This window comes from Perca fluviatilis, chromosome 7 (assembly GCF_010015445.1).
Source record: "Perca fluviatilis chromosome 7, GENO_Pfluv_1.0, whole genome shotgun sequence".
Classification (NCBI taxonomy): Eukaryota; Metazoa; Chordata; class Actinopteri; order Perciformes; family Percidae; genus Perca; species Perca fluviatilis.
In genome coordinates, this window is record NC_053118.1 from 30,146,734 (window position 1) to 30,170,013 (window position 23,280).

General features: G+C 41.0%; 2 protein-coding genes and 1 pseudogene across 3 annotated transcripts; all 3 read right to left on the reverse strand.

Annotated features, from left to right (window-relative positions):
* On the reverse strand, positions 1-1,731 carry LOC120561635 (annotated as a pseudogene).
* A 427-nt stretch (positions 1,732-2,158) lies between these two features.
* Positions 2,159-15,826, reverse strand: notchl (notch receptor, like). The gene is made up of 11 exons (XM_039804799.1): positions 15,464-15,826; positions 14,348-14,492; positions 13,275-13,607; positions 12,109-12,329; positions 11,431-11,755; positions 10,313-10,488; positions 9,668-9,729; positions 9,195-9,318; positions 6,742-6,839; positions 6,265-6,596; positions 2,159-5,242 (listed from the first exon to the last, which is right to left on the reverse strand). The coding sequence occupies exons 1-11, from the start codon at positions 15,513-15,515 to the stop codon at positions 4,732-4,734; spliced, it is 2,379 nt and encodes a 792-aa protein (XP_039660733.1). The 5' UTR covers positions 15,516-15,826; the 3' UTR covers positions 2,159-4,731.
* Positions 15,827-16,498: 672 nt separating this feature from the next.
* LOC120561638 lies at positions 16,499-21,397 on the reverse strand. 2 transcript variants are annotated; one of them, XM_039804800.1, is made up of 5 exons: positions 21,160-21,397; positions 20,684-20,791; positions 20,373-20,521; positions 18,761-19,396; positions 16,499-17,934 (listed from the first exon to the last, which is right to left on the reverse strand). In XM_039804800.1, exons 3-5 carry the CDS (start codon positions 20,422-20,424, stop codon positions 17,021-17,023), a joined length of 1,602 nt encoding a protein of 533 aa, XP_039660734.1. In that variant the 5' UTR covers positions 20,425-20,521; positions 20,684-20,791; positions 21,160-21,397; the 3' UTR covers positions 16,499-17,020. The 2 variants fall into 2 exon arrangements, with proteins under 2 accessions (XP_039660734.1, XP_039660735.1); XM_039804801.1 differs by lacking the exon at positions 21,160-21,397 and adding an exon at positions 20,981-21,142.
* Positions 21,398-23,280: the final 1,883 nt, after the last annotated feature.

Genomic DNA, 23,280 nt, shown 5'->3' on the forward strand with positions numbered 1-23,280 from the left:
TGATTTTTTCCTTTTGTTTATTTGCACATGACAAATAAAATAAATTAAAGGTGCAAAAATACATAACACAATATGACACAATTAACAGGAGGTGGCCTGTAAAGGCCGTAGCAGCACTTGGTGTGATAATAGATATACAATATCTACACATTTATCAGTCTTTACAGATAGCAGGAGGCCCGTGTTCAATACATTGCACTGAATATGTCCTTGTAGAGTCGAATGAAGAACACATGCTCTTGTATGAATATTAATCAGCATGTTAGAGTCAATAAAAGTTCAGTTTCTGAAGTCACTGCGTGGTGATCAGGGCCACGGCCTCCACATTGACTGGCTGATCGGTTGGTTCTGGGACGGGCTCTGTTTGCTCGCTCGACTCGTCACTTTGTGGGGCTGTTGGGGAGTCGTGGGAGAGCGATGCGAGTCTCTATTGGTCTGAACACAACTGGTCACAGTAAGGGCAGGCGTGCACAGTCTGTGCCCGGACCTGTCCACCAGCAGCCGAAGAATAGACCTGGAGGACTTCCTGAGAAGCAGAGAGCTGGAGGAGGAATGAGCTTCACGTCTTCTTTGGACGCCTGCAGAGTCCGAGACTGAATGGGAAAGCGAGCAGCAAAAGATGCATCCAGTGCTGCTCCAAGCCACAGGCCTTTCCCCTCAGGTCCCAGGAACTGAGCAGCTCTCTGCAGGCAGGTGGAGAAGCCGTCTTGGAAGGAGTGTTTCTGGTCTCCTCCTCCTCCTCCTCCTCCTCCTCCTCCTCCTTCTCCTCCTCCACCATCACCACCTCCAGCTCTCATCTGGTCTCTTTCAGCAGTGTTCTGCAGGAAGACGACTGTGTGCTCGAGTATCTCAGCTTTCTCCACTCTGCGCTGAGTAGCTTCCTAGGACAGAAACAAAGAGTTAATACACAGTTCCACAGCCCCTACTGAAAGACCTTCAATCTTCTAGGATGAACCAACTGGCCACCATCAGAGTTTTTGTGGACTTTACCTGCCGCTGTAGCAAAAGAGTCTTTAGGCTCTCCAGGCTGCGGTTCATTCTCTCCCTTCGACGTCTCTCCACCTGAGGTTTGAGACTCTGCAAGACAGAAAGAGATAATTGAATAAATGAACAAAGGCAACGAGTTTAAAGGCGAAACTGTTTCAGTCTTTTCAACAGTTATGCTTTTGTCCCTGAACAGGAGTGATGTGCATCTCAAGAGAGATTATACAGATAACAGAGCTTGTGAAGGGCTCAAATATTCTGAAATATTTAATGAAAGCATAAATGATACAAGTAGCTTACCTTCCTTTGGGCCTTTGCGTCCTCTGAATCCTGAAGCAACTTCATGATTGTATTCCAAGAACTGGTCTGTCGGTCTTTCAGTCACAGCTGAATATGACCACAGAGACTTCAGTGAGTGCTTTTAAGCCATAGGTGGGCGTAACTTTAGGCTCCACCCACAGACTTCGTTTGATTTCAGTTTTACTCCATGCTGAAACTACTACACTCAGATTTACCAAGTGGTTAATGTGTTTAATATATTTTATAGCATAGCATTACAAGTAAACACCTGCTTTGTTGTGACTCGTTTTTCCTGCAGGTTGACAGTCTGCTCCAGTTTAACAGTAATTTGGACATATCAGTGGAAAGAGGCTTTTAATGTTAAAACATTTAAATAAAGTTAGAAAATGTGAAAATATATACATGTCTTTTTTATTTCTACTTCAAAATGATCTATTTTCAACACATTTTGACAAGGAATGAATGCAGACTGAAAGACCGACCCTTCCCAAATCTGCGGACGCGCAGCTGCCCCGCCGAGAGTGAGCGGCACGCCTATGGCAGGTGTTATCAGCTCGTGTGACACATTTTACATCTGTAAGGGAAATTAACAAGCATCCGCCAAAACAGCGTGATGCCCAGACAAATGACTGTGGTCACCTCCCACGCCTTTATTATGGACGGAGAAACGGACATGTCCTCAGGCTGATACTGCTGAAAATAAGGAGTGTGGAGCCGAGAAAGTCTGGAGAAATCGAGAACATTCACTCATTCACCGACTCACTGCTGCTCGAGGTTCTCGTAAAATTTTGCAACAAAGTAAACTGTTACGGTGTGCGTAAAATCCACTCTTTTATGCGCAGCTCTGCAAACAAAACCAAATCAGAAACTACACTTCAAAGCGAAATCTATCTTATTTTATTCAAAACAAACAAACGAACAAACAATCTGCAAAGTCTGCTGAGAATAGCATGTATGTGTCGCGGTAAAATGACCTTTTACGCATGGCTCTGCATATACCTGTGAAATAATGAGATTAAAACAAAAATGGCACATTTCATGATGGCATTCTGAGAAGCAACGCGTGGGAACCCGAAAGCGTCTTCTCTCTCAACCACTCTTCGTAATGATGTATCGATTCTAACACGTAACAAAGTGTGAACCCAGCTCCCTGCCCAATTTTCCCATGAGAGAGAGTTGAAGGAGCTACTCTAACATTTGCCAACATTATTACAGGTTTGTCGGTGTGGACAGTCTCCTACATTCAGTAAGCAAAAATGAATCAAGTCGTTGTGTCATCTCTATTTTCAAGTACATTACATTTTCTCAAATGTAATGTACTTTCTGTAGTTCTCTATGGACAACCGAGGCGCGCGTAAAGTCTTTCCTTTTACGCGCGGCTCTTCCAATTAATGTGTTTAGGTCAAATAAAAAATAACTCGTGTTCCCGTGTGCCTGTGGGAACCTGAGAGTCACCTCTCCTCCAAGCACACTTTGTGAATGAAGTATCGGTTTTAACAGGTAATAAAGAGAGGATGAAGCCTCCTGCTCTACGTTCCCATGATGAGAACGAGCTGTGGGACATCCTCCCACTGTCACACTCATTCAACATTTGTCTGCATGTTGCCATGTCGACTAAAGGCCATTTGTTTATATATATATTTATTGTCATTTGGTGTGGAGAACATGTGACCATTTGCCTCTTTCTCCCTGCAACATTATAACTGTTTATCTTCATGCACATTGCTTATGCAAGCAGTCCGTTTTGCAGTGATGGAAGAAGTATCAGATCCTTTACTTAAGTATAAATACCACTGCAACAACGTAAAAGTCCTGCATTCAAAATCCTACCTAAGTAAGAACTGCCGCACTCATTCTGCAGTAAAATGTCCCTTTTGACTATATGACATTATTAGGACATTATTTTAAGGCCTTTTAAATAAGGAAAACGACGGAGCAACCTCAGTGCATAATTTGCATTTAAGTGACCAGCGTGTAAAGTGTGTGGGTGGGAACCTGAAAGCTTGCAGTCCTCCACACACTTCTTTTAATGCTGTACTAACAGATAATAAAAGTGCAAATGGGCGTTTTGCTCTCTTTTTTTCCTACCCAGCATGACTGGTAAAGGTCAGTCCTGTTTGTTTTAATGGCCCGAATATCACATGTATCCAAATGTAACCAAGGAAACAGAATGTTGAGTGGATACAGTCTATTTTATGCATGTCATTGGTTGGAATGTGGGGCATTATAGAATGATATGATGCACACTGTCTAAGGATTTCCTTGACACTGTGAGGATCAGTCATCTGTCTACAGATCAGAACTGATAGTCTTTATACATACAAACCCCATAAATAATGGAGGACCACATTAAGACATCTGACACCCCTCTGTATTCGCCAGCTGCTCCTCTGGAGGCGGATACAAACAGGCAATGCGTAGGAGGATGTTTTCTCAGGACAGTAGCTGCTGGCCTGGGACTTCACTGCCACAGAAAGGGGGAAAAGGTCAGATACCATAAGTCTGTGTTTATCGAATCTCTGGTTGAGGATCGTGAGTCAGCAACCCAAAGTGATTCTAAACTTTGGAGACTTCCAAATTGTACCCTGTTGTATCAGGTTGCTGGGAGCTTTTCGACTGGGTCACCATTGAGTCAATAACTTTGGCAGCATATTTTCCGCAGCATTACTTGGACTGCACATTCATCGGCTCTTTGTTTTACTGGATGGTTCCTAAAGTTATAGAGAAACTCCTGTGGCTTCTGCCCTGCCTGACTTATGCAAGATAATTTGAAAATAAAATTAGAAATTCACATTATTTGCATGAAAAGTCTCTTTATTGCATGCATCAGCATGATTCAGACATCTTTGTGCTACCATGCACATGTTTCTTTTAATAATTTCTCTTTGATTGTTTCCGCAATTATCAGAATACAACCTGATATAAGTCAAGACCATGGGAATATATTATAATATTTGGCAACAAGTTTCACAAGATGTTGCAGCGCGACTGATATTCATCACACTTAACTGGCATTCATCTCAGACATGTTCTTTTTTTTACCTATGTAATATGTGAAATTATGAACAATACCCCCCTCCCTATTAAAAATATAATAATAATTTAGGCAATGCTGAGTAAAAAACTGTGGAGGTGATTTGGGAAGTGCTGCTGTGTATTAATTTGACAGGAATGTAACAAATAAGTAATCTTACAAGAAAATCTGTCAGGCGATGCAACAAATGCATATAGGATAATAATTAAGGTCCCACAATTACAGCAAATCAAGGTTGGACTCCCTCCAGGTTTTGGGCCTCCTTGTAAGCTTTTTAGTTTGTATTAGGCTGAACAACCAAATACACCTAATGCCAAACTTAAACTCCTAGCCTCTCTGTAATCGTAAGTCATTATGTTCACGTCTTCTCCGTTGCTTTTTCTATGGGCTGAATGGAAAGGCTGCTGGTTTCTCTACAATGCTGTTTGTGTGGAGTTAGGAGTGTTGTTTGACCTCTCACCTCTGGATTTCTGCTCTGAATCTGCTGAACTCACCGCTAATTGTTCTGCTCTACTGGGAGTGTCACCATTTATAACGGGCTGGCGATCTGATTGGACGGCGGCATCTGTAGGAGGTGAAACAACCACTCTTTCTATGGGCTCATTGGCTGTTCTGTCTGTCACAATAATATAATTGGGCTCTGGCTGGGGAGCACTGGAGCGACGCTGCAATGCATGCTGGGTGCAGGAAAAGGAACGCTGCCGAGGGGCAGGCTGGGGCGACAGGAAGTGAGGTGTTGCCGCTCTGGGGACTTCCTGATGCCTATCACGATCCTCGTCTTCTGAGGTTACCTCCTGTAAGGTGCTGATTGGCCGAGGGGAGCGGCCCATGACTCTAGGAGGGACCAGCGCTGTTGCGGATTGGTTGAGCTGTGGTCTCCAGTTCTGAGGGCAGGGGTACTGCACTCGGCTCATCGACCAATCACTGGCAAGACAAAAAGTTTTTATGTTTATCCCATAAAATACAAATTTACTGTGCAGTCTTTGTCTTAAACACTTAAATCTTTGACTTTAGAGTGTCTTTGAATGCACCACCAAGGAAGCGTTTTTTTTAGAACAGTAACTACATAAGCACAAGACTCCAACACAACTTTTCACTTGTTACAAGTAGGGAGTTGGGTTGGGAACTGGAGGGTCAAGTCCCCGTACGGACCAAAGTACGGAGTGTCGACTGGTAGCTGGAGAGGTGCCAGTTCACCTCCTGGGCACTGCCAAGGTGCTCTTGAGCAACCCCCAAATCACTCAGGGCGCTGGTCCAGCACTTGCAGCCCACTCACTCTGACATCTCTCCATTTGTGCATGTATAGGACTTGAGCATGAGTGTGTGTGTATTGCAAGCTTGCAACAACAGAGTGTAAATTGTAATTTCTCCACTGCGGATCAATAAAAAGTATTAAAAAAATAATAATATTCATACTGCCTGATTTTGTAAAGCATGCCCCCCCCAAAAAAAAAAAATCCTTCCCAAGTTTTAGTTGATATTTTGAAACTCAACACAGTTTGTTGTAGTGGTTTCACTATTGCCATTTTTCAGTGTGAAATATATATATTTTAATGAATATTACTGTGAAAATACTGCTTTACTGCAAAATGTAAATAATAACGGTTAACCATGATGAGTAACTACCTCTTACATGGAATTTGCAAGCCGCAAGTCACAGTCATACAGCTGTGCTTAAAGTAACTTTTTTATAGGATCTAATAGCCACCCCCCTAGTTTGATGCCAACAGCAAATAAAAAAAAAAATGCAATGATTATGCAGTGTTTACCTGATTGACTAAAATATGCACACACAAACACACACACACACACACACACACAAAAAAAGCTGGTATGGTAACTCATAATCTCATGAGTTTCTCACTCAGCTGGTGGAAAATCATCAGAAGGCCGTTAAAGAGACGAATACTGTCGTCTGTGCGTGCATTTTATTACTGAAGACTTACTTTTGTGGAGGTGGGGTCATATCTCGATGCCCTATGATCCCAGAGAAGGAGGCACTTCTTCCAGGCATGCCTTGTGATCCGACCCATGGCGAGTACATCAGGGTGCGATCCTCCCACAGCATGTCATTGGCTGAGTCGACGGGAACAGGCCCTCTCTGAATTTGGTGAGCCAACAGGAGTTCCAGGACCTGGTGATGCATGCCCTCTCTGGCCACGTCCATGGGACGACGTCCTCTCCGATCGTGCAGCTCCAGGTTCGCACCATGAAGGAGGAGAAGTCTGGCCGTATCATAGCAACCATGGATGGCGGAGAGGAAGAGAGCAGTCTCGCCCTACCAGAGAAATAATCATAAAAACAACGTACTTCTGTGATGTCTGGAGGATATACATTAAACAGACATAGTCAGCTTGTTTGAAACATGGATAAATCAGGATTCCTCCTTAATAACCACTGATAAAGAAACAGTCAGAACTGACCTTGTTGTCTTGCAGGTCCACAGCGGCCCCGTAGCGGATGAGGGTCCTTGTTAGGGAGAGGTGGTTTACGGAGCATGCCCAGTGCAGGGCTGATCTCCCTGAGAGAGAGACGGTGTGAGTGGAGGGGAGGCAAAGGGGAAGAAGGGAGGGAGTAAGTCAGCCAATGAACAACCATTACACAACAGAGTCGAGCCCAAGATGGTGAAGGGAGGGAGAATGGAGGGATGGGGAGATTAATTGTTTCAGCTGAAGTCAGAAAGAGATGACAGAGGCAGGTCAGAAAGACAGAAAACATTACGAGATGTGAACAGAAGTAGACAGAGAGACAAAGACACAAAAAAAGCAAGGAGAAAGATCAGCAACAAAGTTAATATGTCCATCAACCCGATCTTGAGCACTAAAGCACATTAACTTTGTTCTGAGTCAGAGGAGGGCAGCAGGGGAGCTGGAGGAGGAAGAAGAAGAGAAGCCATGGAGAGATGAGCACAGGACGGGAGAGGAGAGACACAAAAAGAGGATGTGAGAGAGACGGGGTAAGTTACACCAGTTACTACCCCTCAGTGTACAGGTGACAGAAAAAAATGGCCTGCTCCGGAGCTTTACATGCTATTTTTCTCCAAGGTGAGCTTTAACCCATTCATGCATTGGATCCAAATATGGCACGTGGACAGGTGAGTTTAAGACAGGTAACTTTATTAGCCAAGCTAGCGCCGTGGCTTTAAGGACTGTAATGTCGGTCTGGTGGTTAGTCAGGCTCTTTGGTCCAGATCAGTGGTGGAATGTAACTAAGTACATTTACTCCAGTACTGTACTTAAGTACAAATACTGAGGTACTTGTACTTCACTTGACTCTTTTCTATTCGTGCCATTTTCTACTCCGCTACGTTTCAGAGAGAAATATTCTACTTTTTACTCCACTACATTCATCTGACAGCTTTAGTTACTAGTTACTTTACAAATTAAGGTTTTTGCACACAAAACACAATTTATAAAACATCATGTTTTATTATAAATTAAACTATCCAACAGTATAACGGCCTACAAGTACAGCTGAAAGGATTAGCCAACCCAATTAAACACAGAACTGTTTGGATCGTTTCCAGTTTCTAAAATGTTAGGGATTTTACTGCATTGAGTACTTTTACTTTTAATACTTTGAGTGCATTGTCCTGACGATACTTAAATACTTTTACTTTAAGGGGCGCTATGCAGTTGTGGCCATTTATTCGCTTTTTGCTCGCAGGTTTCTCTATAGAGCTCCCCCTACAGCTTTGGAAAAGATGTTTGGCAGCTCCTATGTTTACTTGTGTCTGACTCATCACTCGGTCAGTCTGCCGTTTGCTCTTTTTCTGTTCCTCCAACAATGCTTTCCTAGCTTTCTGCTTCTTTTTTGCCGGCTCAACCATGACAATAGTGTGAAAAACTCCATCGCTACCTTGTTAGCCAGTTCCTGTATGTGTGCAGTGCCGTGAAGCAATTTGTGACATTGCGAGACCTGATATCTCACGATACTTCCTGATGCTGAGGCCGGCGGCTCACTGGCCGAAAGTTGCAAGCGTGGTTTTTCCGCTCACAGGCGCTAGGGGGGAGCGAGAAGCCCACCATTCAACCCGAAAAAAGTCATATAACCATTCCAGTGACTCCGAAGCTGTTCAGTTAAGGTAAAAAACTGCATAGTTCCCCTTTAAGTAACATTTTCAATGCAGGACTTTTACTTAACAGAGAGAGTAACAGAGTGTTTTTACAGTGTGGTATTAGTACTTTTTACTTAAGTAAATTATCTGAATACTTCTTCCAACACTGGTCCAGAGCCATCTTGCATGTGACATTTCTTTTTTAAATTTGGTCACTAGAAGTGTACTAACTTTGGTGATACTATGACTACTACGATAATACTTTTAGTCAAATCTTTTAAACACTATTGGCTGGATTGCCATGCAATTTGCTACATATATTCATATTTCCCTCAGGATGAGTTTTAATAACTTATGGCTGTGTCTTACTACAAAAATACAAAATGTTATTAGCTTCCCAGTCACTGGGTTTTTGATGGACACTATTACGTTAAGAAACCCCCTGCATTTTGAGTTAAAAAAAACATTTACAAAATCTTCATGCATGAAGGGGTTAAAGCAGAATTACTCAACCTCTGCTTCTGACCTCAGTGATGATGACATAATATGGTTGGATCTTGTAGTGAATACACAGGCAATAATCAAACTGCATTTGCACATAATTCTTTAAACCGTTTTATTACTGATTACATTATGAGCTTAATTGGAGGAACTGTAATTTAAACAAAAGTAGCTACAATTCCTGCATTCATATACTGTGGGTCCTACTTCAATAAGGTTAAAACAAGCACCAAGATTGACATGCAGATACTATTTGACTAAGGTTTGGGGTTGAGTCAGACTAAACTAATATTAGTAACTGTGACACAGATGCATTACCAGTATGATCAGTGTTGTTGACTGGCACTCCTGCTCGCAGCAGCTCCAAGACCACTCTGTCCAGCCCGCTACGCACCGCTCGGATCAGAACCACAGACCCATCCGGGCCACACCACTCTGCCGACTGCCAACACAACAGAGCCATGATAAATATATAGAAAATACATACACGTAATACATATCATACAATCCACCAAAACAAGTTCCTTCACAAGGCTGTTTTGCAGAGGCCCCGGGTTTAAAGAAATGCCAATAAACCAGAGCATGTTTTTCTCCCATCCCAGAATGCTATGCGGACTAGCCAGATCCTCCTCCGCAGCGCTGTGGAGGAAGGTCTGGCAAAGTGAGACTAGGCCTTTTACAGAGTGGTCTACATAAAGACAAGGGAAGAGAATAAACAAATACAGCCCACATGATTCAATTCCTTAATAACACTGGCTCCTCACAACATTTATAAAATAAAATGGACAGACCTGCTGAGGAGGACTGAGCAGAGGAGGAGGCATGGCGTTTCTCTCCCATCCTCTAGGTGGAGCTGATGGAGAACAAAAATCATTTCAGGTGGCTCTCCAACTGACAAATGTAACTCTTTGATATACATACCAATACTATATGGAAGGAGATGTGCAGTTCACATGTAATCTCTGCACAGTATGTCAGAGTCCTATTTGACAGTAAACATAGGCTGAAGTTCAGCAGTGTACATGTTTCATGTGGTGACAATATGGTGTGGTTTAATTATTATTTTCATTATCAATAATCTATAGATTATTTTCTTGATTGATCGTTTGGTCTATAAAAGGTCTAGAAAAAAGTGAAAAAGGCCCAAGGTGACATCTTCAAATGTCTTGTTTTTCTGACCAACAGACATAACCCCAAAGATTTACATTTCCTTTTTTTTATATATAGTGTGTGTTGATCAAGTAAATGATTAAGTGGCTAATGTGTTGCAGCTAGCAAGTAACCATCACTTTTCAGACCAGTAAAACCACAAAAAAAATGACTTTGTTGTTAACAAATGTTTAAGCTGTCTGAAGATTTTAACAGATGCAGCCAGCCAATCAGATGCTGGCCAATAATAAAAATGAGTGACTTAGTAAACTCATGTTAAACTTTACGTTGTACAGGTCTGCGGGGCTGCGAGGTTCCAGCCCGGTAGTGTTTCTGCTCCTGGCTCCTGTGGTCACAGATGGAGGCTTCCTCCTGTCGTCTGGAGCATCTCGCATTGATGTCTTCCATTGAACTCTGGGTAAAGTCTGTGTCACTTCCTATATCCTGGTCCCTTTTGAGAGGTCTGGAAACCAAAAGCACAGTTTTGATACAGCACATTAAGAAACTGCTGTGGTTTTTATGTGGTCACACGGGGTTTTCCTTTTTTCTCTCTTATTATGTTGATTTATAAGTCATCCAAGAGCTCTGCAACACACCCAAACTCAAGAATACAGTCTCACTATTTTAGGGTATGTTTTCCTAAAACATGCATGGGTTGGTAGTCTTTGAGGAATAGAACCAAGACCCTAAACATAACAGGGATTAGAGATACTTATTGTTTTCACTTATTGTTGTGCCTTTATTTGATAGAATGACAGTATAGAAAGGCATTAAGTAAGAGGGAGAGAGAGAGAGAGAGAGAGAGAGAGAGAGAAGATAATAACATGCAACAATGGTTCCTGGCTGCAACTGAACTGGGAAAGGTGCAGTTACATGTGTGTCTTTACCCACCAGGACACATCCATTATCAACTAATCTGTTCAATAGTGTTTAGATGAATCAATTAAACATGAAATCTTCAGTATAAAATATTACAAAGTAGGATAACATGCCCATAACAATGGTGCCATGGTCAAATTGCTTGACCAACAGTCAAAAACCAAAAGCTCTTTAATTTGTTTAGAGAGACACACATCTAACCACATTTGTGGGAACAAGCAAATGTTTGGCATTGTTGCTTGACAAATTATCAAAACTGTTGCCAATAGATCGACTGATCGATTAATCAACTAATGTTAATGTAAATATAATATATACTATATGTGAGCCAGAGAAGTGTTTAAAAATAAATAAAGATTAAAGGTAATATCCAACTTATTGACAGGGAAAAGTGCCATTCAGCCTTTTCAATAACTACACAGGATGACCTCTCACTTGTTTTAGACTACACCATATTTGTCTACATGACATAATTTTTCCAGCAGACAAAACATCCTCTCATGTCTTTCAAAGCAGCTTGTCTCACCGCATTCGAATGGCGTCCTCGCCCAGTGGTTCCCTCCTTCTCTTTTTCTCTGCTTCCTTCGCTTTCTTCTTTTTCCTCAAGCTGATCTTCTCTTTCTCTCTACTTGACCTGACCCTCTGGTCTTGGTGGGCTGGGTGTGGTGTCAACGCCTTGGATTTGGGGTTATTGTCTGTGACCGTAGACCGGTGTCTCACCCTGTTACCACCTTCCCTCTCCGCCCGCCGCTGCCTCACCCTCCTCACCATCAGGAACACCACCAGGGCCAGCACCAGCAGCAGGCCAATCGCTACGGCAATCGCGGCCCATAGCCATGCAGGGGTCGGCTCTTTGAGAGGAAGAATGGAAATTAAATTTTTACTACTATGAGGTAGAACAATTTTTGTTACAGCTGCAAGATATGGAAAAAAGAGATATCAAGATCACAGCATCACTTATCGATGTGTGCGCCTATTTACTGAAATACTCAATTTCATCTGATAGAAAGTCATGTTACATTTATGGTAAATTCCTATTAAGCTCTGCCTCTAAAATAATGTTTGAACAACTAAAACTCAAACATGCAGCAGTGACCAACACATCTACACACTGGAAATGACAAAAGTGTTGCATAGTGTTTTGTTTGGATGAAACTCAAAGCTGGATGGGTGTGTGTGTGTGCGTGTGGAGACAGGACACTACCTTTGACTTCCTCTTTTACCGTTTCCTCCTCTCTGCTTCCTATTTCCTCTCGGACACCTCTAATACTGATGACGGCCTTCAGCTCTGGGAGAGTGGGGAACGAGCCGGGCTTTAGCAACATTACTGCACGCAGGAAACTGGCTGCCTCAGTGGCATAAGGGAAACAGGTAGAGGGCAGGCGGGAGCATGGCCTGTTGTCCACTTGGAGGAAAAGGAGGGAGCTAGGAAAGAGTGACAGAGAAGGAAACAGTAGGAAAGAGCAGGTATATCGTTTTGGAGGCCTGAAGTAGGTTTGTTTGGATACGTTTGCTGAATAAAATCTAAAACCCTTTAAAATCTGAACAGTGTTTTGTACTAACATAAAAAGACCTATTTCAAAGAAAAAAATATTTCGACATAAAAAGTTACACCCTCTTACCAAACAAAAACAAAGGCAAAATACATTTCTGAGATAGCTTAACACACATGTATATTGATACCCATCTCAGCATTCATAACAGTATCCCTGGTGGTCAACGGGCTCAGTTCAGACTTAAGACTACAGTTACTGTACTTAATGTTCCCCAAGGTTCTATGCTTGGCCCACTTATTTTGTCTTTAGAAAAATCACTTAGGTGTTTAGGTGCTTGATTAACTCAAGCATGTGTTGACAAAATCATGTTGTTATTTTCCAATGCTAGATGGAATCTTATTGATATTTTGAATATTATTAAAACAAAGAGGACAATAGAAGCTGTTATACCTGTAATTAATATTCTAGGTATTTAGCTTGATGAAAGTCTTTATTTTCAACATCTGTTTACAAGTCTTGAGTATGACTGCATATGTGAAAAAAGTTGTATGAAGCTACATTAGCTGCTGGTGAGGTTGCATTGTGGGTAATGTAGGTGCCAGGTTTTGACAAGGAAGAAGAAGGTGTTCAATGAAAAAGACAATATCCCTGTTTTTACTGCATCGATTCTTATCTTTTTTTTTAAATGTGCATGTCAGTGTATGTGAGGGCCTTGTGAGTCGGTATCCGACGCTGACGGCCATGATAAAGCGTTGGCATTTGACAAGTTAGTGAACGGTCCCCTCTATTTGTAAAAACACTGCTTCATAGGACTTAACTGTTTAAATAAGACATAACTATACTCACTATTTTTGACAGTTCACTCAGCACCTACCCATTTGAGTCACCCGCAGATGCCTGAGCCAGCAGGCTGGCGAGCTGCTGAGGGTCAAAGTCAAACAAGTTCCTGTTAGTGGCGAGGGGGGCAGAGCCTCTCAGTTTGAGTGGCGACTGGAGGAGGATGCTGAGCGCCCAGAGCAGGGAGCTGTTGGAAAAGGCGCCACGTTGTTGTGGGAGGTTGGCGTGAAGGACCAGGGTGCCTTTGGCCCACAGGGGGCTCTGGTGTATGAAGCAGTCGCTTCCGTCCCATCCACAGGGAGCATTGTCGCATCCCTGCTCACAGTGGGAATTGGCGTAGTGATCGCGGCAGTACTGGATGTGGCCCGGACTGAGAGCCATGATGGGGAGGGATGAAGAGATGTAAACAAAAAAAAAAGATATAGAATAAGAGATTTGACAAAATAATTTCAAGGTTTATAAAATTAAATAAACTTTCATGAGTTAAAAATGTCAGAACAGGAAATAATTACATTATTACTTACTTTTCTTATATCTCATTACTGTTTTTTGTTTTATACAGCCATTAGTTAACATATTGGATAGTTCACTGCCTCAAATTAACAATGTGATTTTAACACACATATATTTTAATATCATGTTTGTGTTTCGAATTCTTGTAAATATTATTATGTTGCTGAACCTTGGTACCAAAGAAAACTTTTTAATATTTCACTATTTATTTATTTTCAATATTCTGCACAAGTGTACTGATTAATGACAATAAACTCTACTAAATTAATCTGATGAATCATAAAGGAATAATAATAATTATATTAATAATCATGATTGCCTATTATTTGAGTTTCTTGCCCAAGTCTCTCTTGCATAAAAACATCCTTAAACCTAGAGTGATTTATGTGAAACATTTTTTAAATATTAATGCAAATAAGAAAAAAAGAGATGAAAAAATACATAATAGATGGAAACAACATAAACTAGCATACAACAATTTAAAAGGACAACCATAACTGGTATGAATAAGCAATGAAAACATTCACTATAAAGCTGGAAAATGGGTTTTTTAAAAGGTGAAAATTAGGGTCGAAAATGACAACAAAAGTGTTTTACTTGCAGTGGCCCCGGTCCTTTAGGCAGTCAAAACCGTCTCTGAGACACTCGGGCTCCATGCACTCCCTGTCACAGGACTCGTCTCCAAACTTGTCCTTACACTTTCTGTTGACTGGACACTGACCCCACGGATCACCAGACGCAGCTGTGGAGACAAGCACAGATTAGTAGCAATAGTACACAATGTTGCACATGACTAGTGATCTTTTTGTACAGTTGTTCTGGGTAAAATGTAATAATGATGTATTTGTAGATGGTCTTCTGTCTTGTCCATGAATGAAACATGTTTATGTCTGCTTGTCCATTTAAACTGCAGGTGAATTTAATATGCACTGACAGATATCAGAGGCAAACATCACTTCCATATTATCATGTATTTCCACACTTGGCAAATATATTGTGTGTGTATTATTTTACCAAGCAAACTGTTTTCACTAAGTGTTTTATCGCAGGACCAACTCACCCACATATTCAAACCACTCATTGTCTCAGAGCATTAGCAACTATTCATAACAATGCAGGTCAAGCCATGAAAGGTGGGTCCTGATACGGGCCGTTAAAGGAAACAGGAAATGGGCCCGACATAAACAGGAAGTTTCCAGGAGAAGCGAATAGCAACAGGAAATGGAGTGGGCCGGGACTTGATAAAGGTCGAAGGTCATCACCGTGGCAATGAGGAATGTGATGGAGTTGGACAATGGGCTTGGCAGGTGTGTGCGGGACCATTAATTCATAGCAGAAAAAAACACATGAACAATATGCTGAAATTAGACACGTTAAAAAAAGAGACCTTTTCTGGTACAGGACGAGTAGAATAGTCATTATAAAAAATGCTTTTCACTTTGTCCTTAACTGAATATTACCAAAAGTTAAATCCATATCTACATTGACAAAAAAAAGTATATTCTGAAATTTTTTTAAATAATGCATTTGGGGAAAATAAACTTACCTAAGTTATATACCAGTATCCTACCCATAGGGCTTCACTTTTTCCAAACTGGTAATCATAGTTCTGTCTACAGCCACAGGACGCTACACTTTGAACAGGCGACAAGTTTTCTGTACTGTATGTGCAAAATAGAGAAAAATATGTTGAGAATAGGGTGGCTAACTCACCTTGACATGTCCAGCTCAGTCCCAGCAGAACAAACGTCCTCAGGGCAAACATCTTCAGGTTGTTCACCAGCTGCGGTGGGCCTTTTCTTCTCTGCCCAGAGGGATCAGCAGTCCAGTCCAGCTGTTTGGTAAACCTGCCTCTGATCTCCAGGAGCTGCAGCTGTGACTCACAATGTTATACACTTAAATCTGTAGCTATGTGGTGTAGCTGCAGTCCTGCTGTTCACAATGAACAGTTAACTCTGAGTGAAGTTGCCCAATCCCATCATCGCCGCCACAATCCGCCAACACCTTCCCACACCACCACCCAGCCCACTTTGTTCACTCGCTCTTTTTTTCAGAGGCCCTGCGGATATCTGGACAACTTCCTGCCACTGTGTGGAGAAGAATAGGAGAGTGATGACTGTATGTGCATGTGTGTGTGTATTTGTAGGTCTTACTGTGTCTCAAAAAAAAAAAAAACACAGTATGGGGTATGTGAGCTGTTAGAAGAGCCGTTATTTCAATGTGTAAAAAGCTACAGGGTGTGAGGGGATGGCGTGGTTTGAATTTGACCTTTACAAAGAATCTGTTTTGTCCAGCTGCCGAGTCAAAAAACTAAACGTAACTGTGAGTGCTCTGCCTCGAAAAGCACTCTGTAAACAGCTTCTGTTCTTATTTAATCCATAAAAGAAAATACACCATTTTGGTCACACATTGCTCTTTATCAAGCACAGAGTGGAATAAATAAGAACCAATAACTTGAGCAGTTTGCAGTGTTGCAAGTCCTTTAAGGCATTTGACTTTGATCTTTCACATTAGGGCTGTTCAATTAATCAAAGTTTTAGTCTCGATTTCGGCTCCTAATGATCACAAAAACAGATTAATCAGGAAAAAAATGATTATTTTGCACATTACATTTTGCAAGTAAACTCTTATTTTACCTTGTGTTCTGAATGAAAAAAAAAAGTTCAAACGGCAAAGGTATTAAGGGAAATTTCACAGTTCAAGGGATTTACAGTATACTGTTGATCTTTTTTTTTTTTTAAGTTCAAAACTTGCAACATCTTTCCAAAAGACAATGACTACTCGTGTTAAATAATTGTGATTTCAACACTGACCAAAAATAATCGTGATTATGATTATTTTTCCATATTAGTACACATGACACAAACTTATTGAAATCCCAAACAGTAGATTAACAGATGCACACATTATGACACATTTTTGTTTTGTAGTTTTGACCTAATAATGATGGTTGACAAAGAAGCTCACAAAGAACTTACATTTTAAGTAACAACGTGCATTCTCCATTACAAAAACAACATAAGTGTAGTGCTTGAATAACAACTGTCCAGCTGCATAAAGACTGGATTGCTTCAGATATTGTGATCCTGGAAGAAGCAACCACAGTCTATGCTTAATGGGATTTAATAAAACTTGAGATCATTAAGTCATTTTGGCAAAGTTTTGGATTTCAACCTTCCAAAACGTGCATGTGATCATGTTGTAAGTAATGAAGTAACGAACAAGAAGCATTGAACTCCAACACAGAACCTTTTTGTCCTTAACCCCTTTCTACTGGTTACCAGCTTTCTCTGGCTGTGGCCCTGGAGCTCCTCTTTCCAAGCAGTATTCCTCCCAAAGCTCATTAAACAAATTCCCACCGAAAGAACACCCTTGATCCCTTTTGGAGTCACACAATCCCAAATCCATCTTTTTAAATACAGCACAGAAAACCTGCCGAGAGAGCGGTGTCGTCTTCCTCTCTAGGCAGTGCTTGTAGTAGTGCCTGTACACCTCGGACATGTTTGAGAAGACCGGCTCCAGATACAGCTTGGAGACGGACGTCCCGCAACAGTATGAGGGAACTTTGGGTAAACTCTCGAGGAACTCAGTCAGGACTATATGCTCTGAAGCTTTACGGGACTTCCTTTGCATTTGCTTCTTGGTGATTTCCTCTGAACTGTCCTGCTGGGATGTATTTTGTGCCCAGTTGAGCACTGACCACTCTCCAATCCCCAAAGTGGAGAGGAACATCTTTTTGCAAACTTGTTTTTTTTCACCACTGCCTATCAAATGATAACGCATGGAGACCGACCTTCTCGACTGAGTCCACGGTGCTCGGGTTCTTTCCACCGGGCCACAGTCGACTAATCCGGACACATAGGTCTTTCTCTGAGCCCAGTTCATACACTGCCAGAAACTGGTAAACAGCTCGTTCCTCATTTCTTCACTGAAGTCTGCACAGAAGCGGTTGGATGCCCTTTTGCAAGCACCAGACGTGCATCTTAATCCCATGGTCCTCTGACCTTTAGTTATGGTCGTGCCGTCTTTCTTTCGTTTGCTGATGTATGGTTTTCCCTCCATTCTAAGTTGCTTCTGTCGATTGTGCTTCCATGTTTGTGGCTTGGCAACTCTGGATTTCTTTCTGGCTGAGCCCTCTGGTTCTGGTGGCCTGTCTTTGTCTTTGTCAGGTGCATTCCCTTGTTCTGCAAAAAACAGGACAAGGTGTGAGGTATTACTGTGATACACTTTAGTGTTACAGTGGAAACTACAGAAAACAGTGGTACTAACTAACATTATTACATAAATGCACTAAGTAGGGCTGCGACTAACGGTTTTTTTTTTTTTTTTTTTTTTTTTTAACATTTTTTGTCACATACAGCAAACATCTCCTCACTATCTGCTAGCTGCCTGTCACCTGAACACTGTAAAAAAAAAACGAGGTCTCTGTAGACAGCCCAGGCTCCACAAACGGCAACAAAAACAAACTGCACCAACCTGCACCACGAAACATAACAAACGGTGTTCCAGCCAATAACCGACAACAAGGATTTGGGGGTGGGGGGGTTGGGGGGTTAGTGCGTGGAAGGGAGGGGGAGGGGACGGGATGAGGAGGAGGGAGGGGCGAGCTAGCCTCCGTTTTGTTTGACAATACTTTGAACGTCAACAAGACGTGACGTCACCCAACATCGCTTAGAGCACCTTTAATTTAGTTTATAGAATTTAAAAAAAAATAGAGTAACAGTCCAAAATGATGTCTTAAAATAATTTGTTTCGTCCAACCAGCAGCTTTAAACCTACAGACATCAATTTACAATGATGTATACCAGAAAAAAAGCATAACATTCTCACATTTGAGAAGCTGGAACCAGCAAATGTCTGGCATTTTGGCTTCGGACGATTAATCGATTATGACGCGTTACATACATTTTTATGTATGTGTTGTCAGTTGACTAATCGGTAAATCGACTGATTGTTTCAGCTCTACAACTAAGTTTACTAAGTAGCTGAAAAAAGAGCAGAGACACTCACCCTGGGTAACTTCTGCAGTGTTACTGACTGCAGAAGAAGCAGGGATCTGTTGTGGGCACTGAGGGACAGCCTGCCTTTTTTCTAAATTGTTTTCACTTGATTCATTTTTGGTTGTTGCTCCTTTCTGTGTCCAGTTGAGCACCGACCACTCTCCTATCCCCAGGGTGGACAGGAACATGTTTTTACACACTTGTTTTCTTCTGCCATCCACCATCAAGTGATAACGGAGTGAAACGGATCTTCTTGACTGCGCTCCCACCGCCCGAGATCTTTCCACGGGGTCACGGTCAACTTGTTCCGATACATACAGTTTTCTCTGAGCCCAGTTCATATGCTGCCAGAATTCATCAAACACTTTCTTCCTGGCCTCTTCGTTGATTTCATTACAAAGCCGGTTTGATGCCTTTTTGCATGCAGTCGAGGTGCACCTCGGTCCCATTGCTCTTGGCTGTTTCGTGACAACCTCACCGTCTTTTTTGCGTTTGCTCACGTACGATTTACCCTCCATCCTCAGCTGTTTCTGCTTGTTTTGGTTCCACTTTGATGGATCTCCAACTTTGGTTTTGAGTTTTTTCCTGCCAGCCCCTGCCTTGTCCTTATTAGTGTTGCCATTTTTGGCAGCTATATTAAGGAGCGCTGAAAAATTAAACAAACATTTTTGGTTTATCAAACACAAAATGATCCAAAAAGCAATGTTATTCCCAGTTCTGGTTAAGAACGGCAACAGCCCACAGCAATACAGGACACCCAATTTGAGTATGTGGATCTACAGACTAAAAGTGGTGATGCAATTTTTTTTTTTTTTATGATCCCTTTTTTCTGCTAACAATAAAAACACTTTGTTGTACAGATGTGGAGAACATGAATCGACACATCATATTAAAGCTAGACACTGTGAGAGAACTACAATATCAGTGTTATTACAGGAAATCTGTATTTGCTGTATTTGTTTTTAATGAAAACAAGCTTGATAATATTTATATATATTCCAGTTATTATAGATATAAAGTATATCTCAGTTATTGTGACTGTTGCGTCCCCATTGATGGTACCGGGGTATTGGTAAATATTTATCATTATTTGTGTAGTTAACGCTTTTTTAAGCCAACTCAAAATGAGCATGCTTGAATATCAAGATAAGAGAAAACGGTATTTGTCCCGAGGGAAATTGCTGTGCAGCAGTTTCAGTACAAAGTGGGAAGACTGCAAATTCAAAAATCAAAGAATAGAAGAATCCAAAATATGTACAATATCAGGTTATCAGTATGGATCCTAAAAAAATCTAAATACATATAGATGTTTAGTAGATTAATCCCAGATATCTCAACATACAGGGTTTCATATTTATGTAATTGGATTTATGTGAATAATGTGTAAAAAGGCACAAAAAAAAAGAAGTAATAATAGGCTTCAAAAGGATTCAAGCTAGCATTCACAAAAGTATGCATCCAACAGTGACAGTTTACAGTTAAATGCCACACAACAAAAAAAAAATGAAATCATCTTTCCCCAAAACATCTTCCTTTTTCATCTCAAAAAAAAACCCCCCACAAAATAGGGTATAGTTTTTCTCCCCCCCCCCACCCCCCCCCCCCCACCACCTGCTACTTACTGGTGTCAGCACCCAGAGGAGACACACTCTGTAGAGGAAACTGGGGAATCATCTGTGGCTCTGCTGTTTTACCGGGTGGGACCTTTTTATGGACGGTCCATCTTTATGCATGTCAGATTTCCTGCTTGCATCAGTGACGTGCAGATGGTCTGAATGAAACAGAGCACACACACACACACACACACACACACACACACACACACACACACACACACACACACACACACACACACACACACACACCTTGGTAAGACAGTGTCAGTAACTGCTGTGTTTATTTACAGAGAGACACAGTCGGAGCTCATACACACCTGCTGGGATGTGGTGCAGCCCAAAAGTCTCAGTGACTGTGGGTCTGTGAACAGGGGGGTCATTGGTGGGTTTGGGATGGAGACCCATATCCTCCATTGCTGCAATGGCTACAACGCAAGAAACAGGTTGTTGGGGGTCTTTTGCATCAAGCAAAACAATTGCATGCTTTTATTCAGTGATTAGCATTGAGCCTGTTTGTCCATTCCCTTGAAACCAATCTAAAAACACCGCTGGTGCATATTTTAACGGTGGACAACAAAGCCATGTGTCTAAATCCAGATGTTTTTGTGGCTTACGTAGAAGTAGACGTTGCAGGCCTGGCATTTGCCGAAAAGGTAAGTCGAAACGGCTGCAATGGTGGTCTTAGAAGATATTAAGCTAACTGTTTGCGTAGCTAACTCCTAGCAACTCTTCTTTAATGCTAAACTACGACAAACAACCTTTAGAAATGACACGTATTTTCGGCTTTGCTTACATAGTGTTATACATTTGAAAACGTCTCGTAGACCCGTCGGTTCCATCCAGATCAGGACACAAGTTTCCCCGCTGCCAGCTGTTTACTTCTTCATGGCTCTCACAGTGAAAACACAACATCTGCCAGCTCGGTTAGCTCACGTTTTATTTGGCTAAATCATAGACTGTAATATACAGTCTATGGGCTAAATATCTTAACTGGCGGATTTGTGGAGCTTCCCACACAGGCAGCTGCCATGTCCGAGCATGCGCACTGGCAAGGCCGTAGAAACTGGGAAGTTTGTATTCTCTCATGAGCAAAGTCTCACATTGCCAAACTTATCTCCAAATCAGATAAATAGAAGAAAAAAAAAGTGACTGTCACATAACAGCAACAATAATAATAATAATAAATAATAATTATTAATATTAATATTAATTAATATTTTTTGTTGTTTAAATGCCTTCCAGTGGTGGAAGTAGTATTAAGTAACTGTCCTGTAGAATTAAAAATGTATTATCAAAATGTAATTACAGACAAAAGTAGGCCACTCATTTAATGGCTGCTGTCCGTGTTATCATCAGTGCTGGAAGAAGTATCCAGATTCTTTACTTAAGTAAAAGTATCAATACAAATAGCCTACTCCATTACAGTCCTGCATTCAAAATTCTATTCCACTAACTTTTCTTTTTTTCTTTTGAAATGGATCATGTGACCTCTTTTGGGCCTAAATGAAACTATTTGAGAAGTTTACAGAGGAAATCACTATTTTGTAGAACCGCTGACAACTCAGAATCTGAAATGTGACTAAAGGCCCTGTCTACACCTTATAAGAAGAAAACAAATGCTATATGGCTATATAAATTAATCACTTTGCTTTCCTTCCAATGAATCTGCCAAAAATGTATGTTGTGTCTTTAAAATATACATGAAAGGAAACATCTTCTAAGTATATAAGTGATTTATGAGGGCTTTCAAGCAGGCGGCTTAAAACAGTAGGAACATTTATAGCTTTGCTCGTCCCATCCTTCTAACATAAAAGCAGGGGGGAGGAAGAATCAGGGAGTTCAAAGTTTCTGTTGGGGGTCCCATGTCCTTAGTTGTCATAATGGGCCTCTGCTTTTCCTACTGTGACATGTCATGAAATGTCTTCAGTAAAAAAAGTCCAGGGAGCACACACAGTGGGGGTACCAGAGTCAAAACAACAATTTTAATTTTGGGTCCAAAAGTAAAAATAGAGTAAGCTATACTTTATTATAGACTACTGCCTATAACTTATTACACTGTCTTGATGGGTGATGCTTTGGCCCAAAAAATGTTTTGAACAGACAAAAATAAATAACTTTTAAAAAGTTTACTTAACAAAACAATGCCCAAAGAAAACAAGTCACGCTAACAGCAACAAACAATATATGAAAACAGGAAAAATATAAGCCTTCGTCATACAAAAATAAGCTTACAGTCAAGGTTGTTTTTTTAATGTAAAACTAAATCAAAATAGAAAGATACTGTCCATATAGATGTTTACATTAGTGTGCACACACAGCAACAAACATAGAGGATATAAAATAGAATAAAAATAAATATAAATAAATAAATCTTGGTTAAAACAAAAGAAGTTAGGAAATCAATTAACATAAGTTTTCTATTCTGTTCAGTTCAGATTTTTAATATCCCATAAAAGGATTTTTTTTTTGCAGCAAGACAGCATAAAAATCATAAACAGAAGATACAAAAAGACATATAAAGACGTTAAAAATGCAGCTGTGATTTTGAAACACATAAATAAAGTAAGTTACGGAGGTTATTTCATTTACATGAATAAATGTGGTAATATAATGATAAATGTTCCAGGACTGATAGTTATAAAGTTATAACCGTCCCATCTTCTCGCCACATGGTGGCGCTGTTGGACTGTTTGTAGATGGCCCAGGTTCACGCCAGGCATATCATATCATATAACCATTGTACTGTATTGCACAGTTTTCGTTGCTTTTACGGTTGTTTATGAAAGCAGGAGTTCAGTTGGGATAAATACTCTACTATTAACGTTTATTTTATCCCTCGTCAGTCTCAGTCTTCGTCCGCCATTGTGGCAGACATAAATGGGGCTTTCCACTTTAAAAGAGTATAAATAGTTAG

Coding starts and splice junctions, on each gene's coding strand:
- notchl (XM_039804799.1), bottom strand. CDS start 15,515: ATGTTTGCCCTGAGGACGTTTGTTCTGCTGGGACTGAGCTGGACATGT. Junction 12,330..13,274: donor TCTGCGGGTGACTCAAATGG/GTAGGTGCTGAG, acceptor ACTCTTTCCTAG/CTCCCTCCTTTTCCTCCAAG. Junction 9,319..9,667: donor TGCTCAGTCCTCCTCAGCAG/GTCTGTCCATTT, acceptor TTGTGTTGGCAG/TCGGCAGAGTGGTGTGGCCC.
- LOC120561638 (XM_039804800.1), bottom strand. CDS start 20,424: ATGATTCCCCAGTTTCCTCTACAGAGTGTGTCTCCTCTGGGTGCTGAC. Junction 19,397..20,372: donor TCCTCTGGGTGCTGACACCA/GTAAGTAGCAGG, acceptor TTAATTTTTCAG/CGCTCCTTAATATAGCTGCC. Junction 17,935..18,760: donor CACTGCAGAAGTTACCCAGG/GTGAGTGTCTCT, acceptor TGTTTTTTGCAG/AACAAGGGAATGCACCTGAC.